The 10,778-nt window shown below is 45.1% G+C and overlaps 1 protein-coding gene and 1 non-coding gene across 3 annotated transcripts; one reads left to right on the top strand and one right to left on the bottom strand.

Annotated features, from left to right (window-relative positions):
- Positions 1-120: 120 nt before the first annotated feature.
- On the bottom strand, positions 121-6,723 carry max (myc associated factor X). 2 transcript variants are annotated; one of them, XM_003971809.3, is made up of 5 exons: positions 6,520-6,723; positions 6,191-6,217; positions 2,241-2,348; positions 1,688-1,811; positions 121-1,571 (listed from the first exon to the last, which is right to left on the bottom strand). In XM_003971809.3, exons 1-5 carry the CDS (start codon positions 6,553-6,555, stop codon positions 1,384-1,386), a joined length of 483 nt encoding a protein of 160 aa, XP_003971858.1. In that variant the 5' UTR covers positions 6,556-6,723; the 3' UTR covers positions 121-1,383. The 2 variants fall into 2 exon arrangements, with proteins under 2 accessions (XP_003971858.1, XP_003971859.1); XM_003971810.3 differs by lacking the exon at positions 6,191-6,217.
- Positions 6,724-10,202: 3,479 nt separating this feature from the next.
- On the top strand, positions 10,203-10,276 carry trnat-agu (transfer RNA threonine (anticodon AGU)). Its single transcript has one exon. It is a non-coding gene; the product is annotated as a tRNA-Thr (tRNA).
- The last annotated feature ends 502 nt before the right edge of the window (positions 10,277-10,778 follow it).

The raw sequence follows: 10,778 nt of genomic DNA, 5'->3' as shown, positions 1-10,778 counted from the left end.
CGAGAGCCGCTTTCTTCGGTTCTTGCCCGCATCCGTGGAAACCAGAAAAACCAGGAAGTGTTTGCACCAGCACACGTCCGGTCCTCCACAACAGTGAACGCTGAATAAACCAGGAGCAGGTTAAAGGATAAAATAGTTTATTTTATAGTCTCATAGTAAAGGTAGGCCTCAACTTGCAAGACAATTGTTGGCAGTATGTACAACATACTTGTAATTTCCATGGAATGGAATCGGACAAAGACCCTTTAACACTAATTATGTCCTCTAAATGGAAATAAAATTTAAATATACATACACACACATTTCCTAGACAACGCTTTTTTTTTTTTAACCTCGGGGTGGGGGGAATTCAACATTAACTTTAAAGCACAATCACATCAACAAGGGCTTCATTTGCTTCCCTTCATCTACCTCTGACAATGCCTATTTCATACCACCAAGGAAAAACTGACAAATGGACCTTTTCCCAGTCTTGTGAGATTACTACAAAATGCATAACATACTTTTGACCTTAAACACCCAATTAATGCTTTTTTTAAATATATAAAACGAGATGCCAAATATATTCAGCCACCTAATGCAGTTCACTACTTAAAGCTAAAGGACAAAATACAGCTTATTAAGGAATATTCTCCTTCAAAACATCAATTTCATCAAAGGGTTGGTGTTTCACTTCGTATTTTTCTAACAAACAGGTCTGAAAACATCTGCAATCCAGTGGGCCTGAGGTGGAGATCGCGTTAATGTCGGCTGCAACGTGTCATCACATTCTTGAGTGGAAAAAGTAAGCTACAAACTTGTCTTTTAAAAAGGTAAACTTCTGGATAATTTATCTAGGTGCGTGTGTGTGTGTCTAAACGGGTTTGTATCAAGAATAACAAAAGAAACAAATATATATATATATATAATATAGCAGTGCTTGGAGGAGTACACCTGGCGTGCTCCACCTCCTTCCCGAGAATAAAAAATAAAAACACCTGAGGGAGTGGGAGGGGCTTTACAGAGGGTACAACAAAGCATAAAGTTCTTAAGTGGCCAAGCTGCCTGGTTTGGGGTTTTGAGTTGTCCACGTTAGACGGTGGAGGCTGATGGTGGAGAACCAAGGAGAAGAGATAGAGGGGGGGGTGACAAGGGATGGAATCTGAAGCTCTTTCAGCGGACTGAAGCGGCGCCTTCCACCTTGTTGACTTCCTGTGAGCACAGACAATCATGGCGGCGGCGGCGGCGGCGGCGGCGTTGATTTCTCAGCCGGAGCTCGAGAGGTTGAGGAGGGTGGCCGCTGTTATGAAAGAGGGAGGAGGCAGTGAACCTCTGCAGCGTTCTGTCTCGCCCTTGAGCCCTGCTGCCCGGGCCTCGGCCAGGTTTCTAACGCCCTTAAGTCCTCTAGCTGGCCTCCACCCGCAGCTTCTTCCTGTTGGGAGGCTCCTCTGCCTCAGACTCGGAGCTGGGGTCGGAGCCCCCGTCGAATGCTGACACGGCGGTGCCTTTGGAATTGGTGTACTGTCTGTTGTCAGAGGACTGGTAGTTGGCCTGGTGCTGAGTGGAGCCCTTCACCTTCTCCAGGGCGCGGACTGAAGACCAGGTGACCAGAAGACAGAGAGGAAAATCAACCAGATGCCAAAAGTAGCCGTGGTTGTGGCAGAAAATGAGGGGGGGGGGGGCCACCAGGAGGGGCCGCCTGAGGTACCTTGCTGCTCCAGCAGTGCGTTTTGGCGCTTCAGGTCGTCGATATCCTGCTGGTGCGTGTGGTTTTTCCGCCTCATATACTGGATGTACTCTGTGGCTTTGTCTAAGATCTGGGCTCGAGATGCCTGGTAGAGACACATCCGGGACGCTTCATTTACATTTACTGACAGCAACTCACACAAAGGCAGCAAACTTAACAGCTCAGAGGTAAAAATACAGAAGCTTGGCACCATCTTTTAAGAAACTAGCGACCAATGTGCCTTCAAAAGCCCAAAACATTAAAGATGTGTCATTAAATTGGAATCTAATCGACGTGTAATGGGCTGATGTCTGTAAAAATCTGCGGCGTGATGGACGAGACTCTCCGGTTACGTAAAACACCAAATGCTTTAGCACCACTGATGCCACAACAGGAAGAGAGGTCTAACTGTCCTCATAATGACTTCCTGCTGTTGGCCTGAGCGTTCAGACTCTACCAGTCCGGGCCTGCTCGTCTCATCGGGAGAATAAAAGGAACCTGAACCAACACCATCCAGGCTCGGCGCCGTACTAACCTTTTCTCCCTGCAGGGCCGGTACCGAGTCCCGGAGGCTGTGAAAGCTGTCTTTGATGTGGTCCCTACGCTTGCGCTCCAGTGCATTGTGGTGTGCCCGTTTGTCTGCCTGTAATAACAAAAGTCACAGGGCCTTCAGCGTCGGTGGGACGGCGCGTGTCCCCGCGTCTCTGCGGCCTTTACAGGACAAGCCGCCGTAAACATTCCAAACGCATCCGTGTCCAAACAATGTAAACTCATCGGGGCTAAAGCAAAGGCCGCGTGTGTGAACTTACCGGTAATTCAATGTTTAACATCCCAAAGCAAACAGAAACCATTTCCAATCCACATTTGCTCTCTGTTCAGCCTGTTTGTACCACAAAGCATCAATCATTTAATCCCTTTACTGTGTATGCGCGTCGTTCTGTGTTCTGCACATCAACACAGTGATTGGCACTAATTTAAGCTTTTTTAAATAACATTGTGGCCATTTTAAGGTTGTCCTCAAACCCTCCTGTGTTCTCCTGGCGGTGCGTTTAGGGTCACTGACATTGTTGGACGGTGGACTTTTACTCCGGTGACAATACTGCGCCATAAAAAGGATCCGTGTTGGGTATTGTCCGATACCCCAGAGACAACATTTTGAAGCAGACCTTTACATAAAAATGTAAATGAACTATGACCTCATACACTAACCATGACTAAAGTAAAGTCGACTGTGTGCAGATGTCAACATCATCCAATTGACCGACCCGCTCGCCTCCTCGCCCGATGACCTTCCAGACGAATGCAAGCAGCCCTTGACGGACGAGAGGACTGTGTGACCGAGCGGGTGGAGGAGGATGGTGGGGGGGGGGGACGCGGGCGCCGCATGTGTCCACCTACGAGACGCAGCGAGCGCCATCCTCCCATCGATCCCATGTTTGACAACGCCGAGCACTTCCCCTCCATCTTTATCCGTCCCCCTGCCCCAGCCGCTGTAAACACCAGAAGCTCCAGAGCTAAAGTTCAAAGGTCACAGCAAAGAGTCCGATTGCTGATGCCAATGCAACATTTTGGTTTCTGTTTATATGCGTTGTAAAAAAGGTGGTTTTATCGCCACTTAATTGCCGAGCTGAGCTTTCACCCCCCATCCTTTATTTATACAAGGCTGATTACACCCAACCCCCAGCACCACGTTTCTCTCTCCCATTTCCATACAGGAGGAAATGGAGCGGCTCTTCAAATGATGTGTCACGAACGGGCTTTAATATCAACCCAACACCAGATATGAAGCTGTCCATATAAGCAAATATCCTAATTAAATGTGAGAAACTGCCACTGTCCACAACGACCGGTTTCCTTGCAGTCGTCCGACCTGTTTTTAGGCCAAACTACTCCACCCTCCAATCACACGTGATTCTGGGCTAATCCACGCCGTCGCCAGGCTGGAACATTAAGTCCAGCAGCCAATGGAGGCAGAGCCCCACAGCTCAGCTGATCATCACCCTTCATATAGCTCCAACGCAGCAATGCATGACGGAAATATCAGCGGCGCTTGACAAGGCCTCGGACGCTCGGGAGGCACAAGTCACCGGCTGGGTTTCTGACTCACGTTGCGCCCAGATCACAACAAAACCAGCAGCCACTGGTGCCGCAACACAGGTTATAACAGGCGTCAGAGGTGTTCGACGGGCCGCTTGATGAACCAAATCCAAGCTGCAGTTCACTTCCAACAGCGTCTCTAATAACAACTCTGTCACAGGCACCGGACTAAAGATCTATATTATCATATAAGCTCCAACACCAACAGCTGTTCCTGTGCGGCGGTGCTCCAAAGCTATAAACCATCCCAGGGAATCCATCCTGACCACATGACTCCTGATATGATGCATAATACCAGTCCACTCCCTCCCTCACAACTGACGTAAACCCACATGTGACTGGACTGGATGGCATGTGCACCAACCAGTGAGACGTCTCGCTACAGTAAACGGGAAGCAGGTTGAGGCATAATAAAGGCGCACGCCTGTCGTATAAACTCCTAAATAAAGTCTGACCTCCAGCACAAGGGTTCATACATCATGTGTTTAAACACTGACAGGACAGATTTTAAGGTCCACGTTGCCAACACCAGTATTTAAAAACATGCGTTTCCCATTTTGGAAGCTAACAGGCACCTCTAGAAAAAGAAATCTGGAACCTGGAAACGCGTGTTTTGCAGCGATTGTGTGCGCGTTCGTGTCAATAAACACAGGGTTGATCATATTTGTGCAAATTCACAATCGCAACTGAGACAGCCAATTATTCACCCAATATAAATATTACAGGGTGTAAAGGTAAATCCTAGCAGCGCAGCGGCAGGAAGGCTATTAGTGAATGTAAAACGACTGTTTCCATGATTCTATTTAGCACAATCACACGAGTGGTGAATAATCAGTACTGATCTTCGTCGTACAGGAAAAACAAACTACTCAAGGTGGCAACATTAATTACATTTCTAAATGTAGAGGACGCATAACCACATTCTTCTCTGGTGACGAGTCCCAGTTGGATGCAGGAGTCGACGTGATCACGACTACTGTGTGATCAGCGAGGGGAGGGGCCAGACCGACGGCCAAGACTGCCATAACCTGGCAATAAATCCAGGAGCGTTCCTGAGCGTTCCCGAGCGTTCCCTCTCCTGTCATCTCATTCTCCCCACCTCCCGCCCTCAACCGCCATCTCTCAGTCAACCAGAGCCTGACAACTGTATTTTTATCACTTCTGTCCCCCTGATAGAACCATCCCAGGTGACACTTGGACCACCTGACAGAGGCCACTCACTTCCTGGGAACCAGAATTAAATAAAAACAAACCTGCACTTCCAAAGATAAGGTGGTGAAGGAAAATTTACAGTATCAAGAGAACCCAGCAGAGCCTCTGGGAGGCATATTAAGTAAGCGTAAAGATCAACAGAGGAGAAATCAGCCCCATATGACCAATTTAAGATGACATTGATAGGGAAAACGTCCAGATGGATGCGTCTGATCCAGATAGGAAACACACAGGACCCCCCCCCCCCCCCGCACCTTATGCAATCTTTAGTAATGGGTAAAGGCAGGACCTACATCAGGTTATGTTGCAACCGTGCCCTCATGCTAGATAGCATCAAAATGACTTGTCCTCCGTCGAGACACTGTCAGGTATGTCGAGCATCAAGCATGTCGTGCGGGCTGGTTTTTTTCTGGCTGATATGCGATGCAGCTATACGTCATTTATTGAGGCTGCCGGTCCTTCAGTGGCCTGCAGAGAGGAGGTGGCTCCTAATCACTGGCTTCAATACAGGAAAACATCCCGCGGCAGCCCTTCCTGTCAGGGAGGCTCGTCCGAGACAGGCGCGGCTCCTCCGAACATGCAACAGCCTCGTTTCTTCCGCATCATCGCGATTGCGGCGTAAAAGTGAACGGCTTCTCTTTCACCGGATGACCTAGATGCGGGTCGTGCAGAGCCGGCCGGGAGCGGAACCCCCGTCGTGCCAAGCGACCGGCTCGGGGGAAAAAAAACCATCCGAAGCCACCGGTTCGATCGTCGCCGAGTGGCAGAACGCCTCGAACCGCTCACAAACGTGCACATTGCGCGAAGAAACGCGCGGGGATAAAGTACTGGTCTAAATATAGCCGTCGTGTTACCATCTCCCTATGGCCACGAACATACGAGGGGAAACCCTGCAAATGCACCGCAAACGCTGATGCCCACAAGCTGTTCCAATGCTCCGGGAAAAGACGTAGTTGTGCAGCGACTTAAGCCCATTTAAAACATTAACAGAATCGCCCCACTAAGCGGAAAATAGAAGCCTCGCGTTTCTTTTCACTATGGCAGTAAGCCGGAGTGATCTAACGTTGCAAATCGTGTCAACGCCAAACTGATAAGCCTCATGTGCTGAATGAACCAACTGTGCAACGGCGGTGCATCGTTTCTCGACATTGGACAAAATATCCCAGCATTACGCACCAAACAGTTGTATCTCGGCGAGTCTTCCTGCAAAGAAACAGAACAAAAAGTACAATTGTGGCCATAAGTCTTTCGCAAACCTCACCGTTTCTCGAGGGTCAGGAAAAAATAAGTCAAATCTGACAGGTTAGCGAAATTCTGTGATATAATATGTTGAAGCCCTTTCAAAACAATTAGCAGGAATCCCGATGAGAATAGTCAGAAGAAACAGAAAAGCACAAGTGGCCAGCTTATTGGTTTCGATAGCTAACGCTAACTGGGGCGCTAGTTGAGCTAAATCGCCAACAGCCAAAATAACAACATCAAGCATATGGAAATGTGATACTCACGTCACTATCGACTTCGATATCATCGTTATCGCTCATTCTTCGACAAAGTAGTCTTATTTAAAGGGACAGTTGACTCAAAAACAACATGAATCAGTTTAGCACCAAGCGGCGCCCAGACAGACAGATTGCTAAATGCTCAGTCTGTTTGGAGAGGACCGAAGAGTAGTACTCTACAGTCTCCACGTGACTCCACCGCACAAGCACGGTTACCGCTGCTCTTTGCGCATGCGCAATAAAACAGTGGTGCCTGGGAATTGTAGGCTTGATAACTACCTCTCCTAAAATGCACTCACGATATTAATGTAAAAATGAATTCAAACACGGGAACAAAAAAATTGAACCTCACTTTCGTGTTATTGATCATAAATTACGCCATAAACATTGTCGATATTACTAAGAAAACGCTAAGTCTTTATATTAAAACTACAATACCCAAGGGTCATTTGGTTCAATTGATACGTCATACCGTCTTTCTGCTTTAAAAGCATTGTGGGAATCGTAGTCGGGATCATATTTAGATGTCAGGGACTTCAGAGAGAGCCAGGGGTGAGACGCGTGGATTTTAAAGATACACCAAAGAAAGGTAAACTCTGTCCACAGTGACCAAGCCGTAACAGATGCAGTTATTACTTAATGAATTATGAGCTATATTTTGATTATGTATACTACTCCAAAGAAATCATTATATCTGCCTTTTATTAAATGCTCATTGAAAATAATAACTCTAGATCTAGTGAGGGTAGCTAACATTGGGGGCTGATCTAAGGACAAATTGCAAATAATCTGCTCTGGTGCTTCCTTTTCCACAAAATTGGACTGAAGATAAGAAGCTTACAGTGTGGATTATATTGAACTGACACAGTGGGTTAGTAAGTGTGCACAAAAACAAGCATGGAGCAACCTCATCCTTTCCCCAGCAGGTCAAGGGGCCACAGCAGCTGCAGGCGACACCCTGCCCTCCATTATCTTCCCTGCAGACAGACACCCTTGGACATATACCGACCTTGATTGTACAAGACCCCCACTTCCTTACTGATCTCCATTCTCATTCTTTTCAAGTGCCCCTGCCATCGAGTTTTCTTTCATCTATTTTGTTCAATAAAAGTGCACTGCAGTGCAGTGTCGGGGCCAAAAAGGGTCCAAGAATCTTTGTGTGTAAAATAATAACCTTTATAAAAGATGAGTGCATACTAAAACAGTGACTTTAATAATACATCCACCGCATATAAAGCCCTTCTGACTTCATGGGCGACAGTGAGAAAGTGTCAAACTACACTGCTCATGACGTCCACATTGAAATAATCCCTGTATTGTTGCAAAAAAAACAAATAAAACATTGTGAGGGTTAGATGAACTGCAAGGGGATTTTGTATTTGTCATCCGCCTTCTTGCCACACCCTTAAGTCCATCCCCACCCCTTCTGACCTGACTTATGAAGTGTTTAACACCATTTCTTCACCATAATTATCTGGCTTCAGGGAGCTCAGACACTGAATAACTGGGCTATGACTAAAGGAGGGAAAAAGGCAGTAAAAAAAAAAATTAGGTATTTGAAGCACTGCACTGTAATTACGGCTGGAAAGGTTGATCAGTCCGGGCAGAGCCTCCCTCCCCTCCCCCATGTCCTCCCTGGACGGGCTTGTTAAACCATTAAAATGCCCTCCTTTTGTCCCCCTCCAGCATATTGCAGACTAAACTGGACTACACTTTGCTCCTGCTATTGTAATCCGTGGAAGACTTATGAAAGGGAGGGAGAGGGGTATAGAGCTATAGTATCAGATTAAGGTTAGATCGGTGTGTCTCCCTTTGCTGGAAGCTTGAACGCACTTGTTTCTCATGCAGTCATTGTCACTGAAAGAAGAGTAAAGATATGAAGCATATATCTTATAAAAGAGGCATTTTACGTGAAACACAGCACTGATTAACATTTGAATAATTCATACTATATACACAGTATTCATTAACAATATAAATGATGCACAGTTTTTCTGTAATAATAGTTCAAAAATTCCTTTGGATTGATATTGAATAATATTTGTTGCATATTCGCTGCACATTCAGCAGAAATTTGCTTTCAGTTCAACAACTGAATTATTATTATTAAGAACATTATTATTATTATTATTATTATTATTATTAAGAACATCTGCAAATAGCAGTGGCACAAACATCCACTTGCTGACTTTTTAAATACAGTGCCTTCATAGACATGGCCAAAGTTAACAGATAAACTCCATATGGAGCAGCAGTGCATTGGTGACGCCATTCTGATGTACTGAAAAATGTAGACAATTTCTTCATTTTACAATAATTGCATTTCTATATTTGTCATGTTTTGAAAACCCACGTCAGCGTCTCCCGAAACTGCAAAAATGCACACATCCTTATAAGTGCATTGTTTTTTTTTGTTTTTTTTTAAAAATTCTCAACAATATATTTAGGCTTGAGCTGACACACTGGAGATGAGGGTTCTCTGAGTTCTCCTGCCATCTGATAGCCTGCTGAGATCTTCTGATCACTAGATGGCGCATTAGTGCTGCAGCAACCTTCATCTCCCACCTGGGACATGACTCACGAGAACGAGACCAAAGAGTAGAATGAACACTGACCCACAGGCCAAGACACTTATCTCACCAAACTGAGGCTGATTGATTCCGTCCAAGAAACTTGGGTGTAGTTTTCAGCATCTTATTGTTTAGCCTTGGTCAGAAATATTGTAAGCTCTGTTTGCACTTGTTGTTTGTTTGATTTAAAGCCCCCCCCCAACAACAACAAACAAACAAAACAAAAGTTATTTATTGAGTATTGAAAAGAGATGTTAGCTTTCATAAGTTATCTTTGGAGAGTTGGTGGACCTCTATGGGTTGACATGATTGTCAGGTGCTCTTTGAATAAAAACCAGATCATAAACTGCAGTGATAAAGATTTAAGAAGGTACTGACTTGTGTGATGTTTCTTCGTCTTCTTCCTATTATTAGTGTGATGATGATGATGATGATTATTATTATTTTAGCTGAGCCTCAAATTTGGAAGCTTTTGTTAAAGCAAAAGATAATTTTCCATTTAATGTACACATCCATGCACACATTTGATGCCACAAACTATGGTGGGTGCCTCTAAAGCAGAAGGAGCAGATGGTCAGTAAAAAGGCCAGATTTGCTGTGGTGGTCTCTACAGTGGTCTTTTGCTTGGAAGCCAAGGAGTCATGGCACCACCTCCTGATAGGAAAATCTGCTCCTCTATGCTGAGTCTGAAAATGACACAGGATACGTACATGCTTACCAAACCAACGGTTGTTAAAATGGAAAAGCACCTGCAGACCTACACCACTGACGACATATACACATAGATATTGTTGCCCATAGGCTACAATATTACCTATCCAAGTTGCCCTTCGCACAATTTGCATACATCTTTATTACAGTAGCCATATACTGTATGTTGTGGAAGGAGTTTAAAGGTTTCACATTTGAACAACAGCTGACAAGCTAAAGGACTACAGTTCATTATTTTATACAACAGGCTAAATGTTGTATCCAGTATGGACGGCATATAAGCACTGTAATGCAGCCAAACAAGTCTTGTTGTTTATTTATTTTTTAAAAATCATTCAGAAATAATGGTCTTTCGCCCACCTAATATAAGAGTTGTGCTTTATTGCCCCCCTTTTTACGTCGAAGCGCGGCGCTGTGGCTTAGTTGGTTAAAGCGCCTGTCTAGTAAACAGGAGATCCTGGGTTCGAATCCCAGCAGTGCCTTTTAATAACTGCCCTGGTCGAGGAATAGCGGACTTAACAGTAATTAAGTATGGACGTACGAAACGGAAAGGATATACAATTGTTCTGCTGTTTAATCTATCTAGAAAATTAGACTAACAAGCAGTGCAGTCACTCCATTAAAAAGAAAACCACACACCTATACTACCTAACAATTATTTGTTTTAATCAAGACCGGAATTCACATAAAAAGCGTCGTAAGCGGGGTGGAATTTTAGCCAAGGAAACAGCCAATAATTTTCCTTTGCTTAACGACCCTACACATTCCGATGCGGTATATCATTGCGATCAGTCGAATTCGGATTTTTTTTTTAATTTCCCAAAGATGAAGTGAGAATCATAGGTCTTATAAACATCTCGAAAGTGGGAAATCTTATCGGTGGCTCAGACGATTCTGCAGCCGGTTTAGCGGTCCAACAGTGTTTATGTTCCGGGTGGAGCGCCCGAAAGGAAAATTAGTTCCTATGTGCGTAGTCCCGATCCA

The sequence above is a fragment of the Takifugu rubripes genome, chromosome 16, assembly GCF_901000725.2.
Source record: "Takifugu rubripes chromosome 16, fTakRub1.2, whole genome shotgun sequence".
In the NCBI taxonomy this organism is placed as follows: Eukaryota; Metazoa; Chordata; class Actinopteri; order Tetraodontiformes; family Tetraodontidae; genus Takifugu; species Takifugu rubripes.
This window is presented reverse-complemented; position numbering and strand designations above follow the sequence as displayed.

Coding starts and splice junctions, on each gene's coding strand:
- max (XM_003971809.3), bottom strand. CDS start 6,555: ATGAGCGATAACGATGATATCGAAGTCGATAGTGAC. Junction 6,218..6,519: donor ATATCGAAGTCGATAGTGAC/GTGAGTATCACA, acceptor GTTTCTTTGCAG/GAAGACTCGCCGAGATACAA. Junction 1,572..1,687: donor CGCACTGCTGGAGCAGCAAG/GTACCTCAGGCG, acceptor CCTGGTCTTCAG/TCCGCGCCCTGGAGAAGGTG.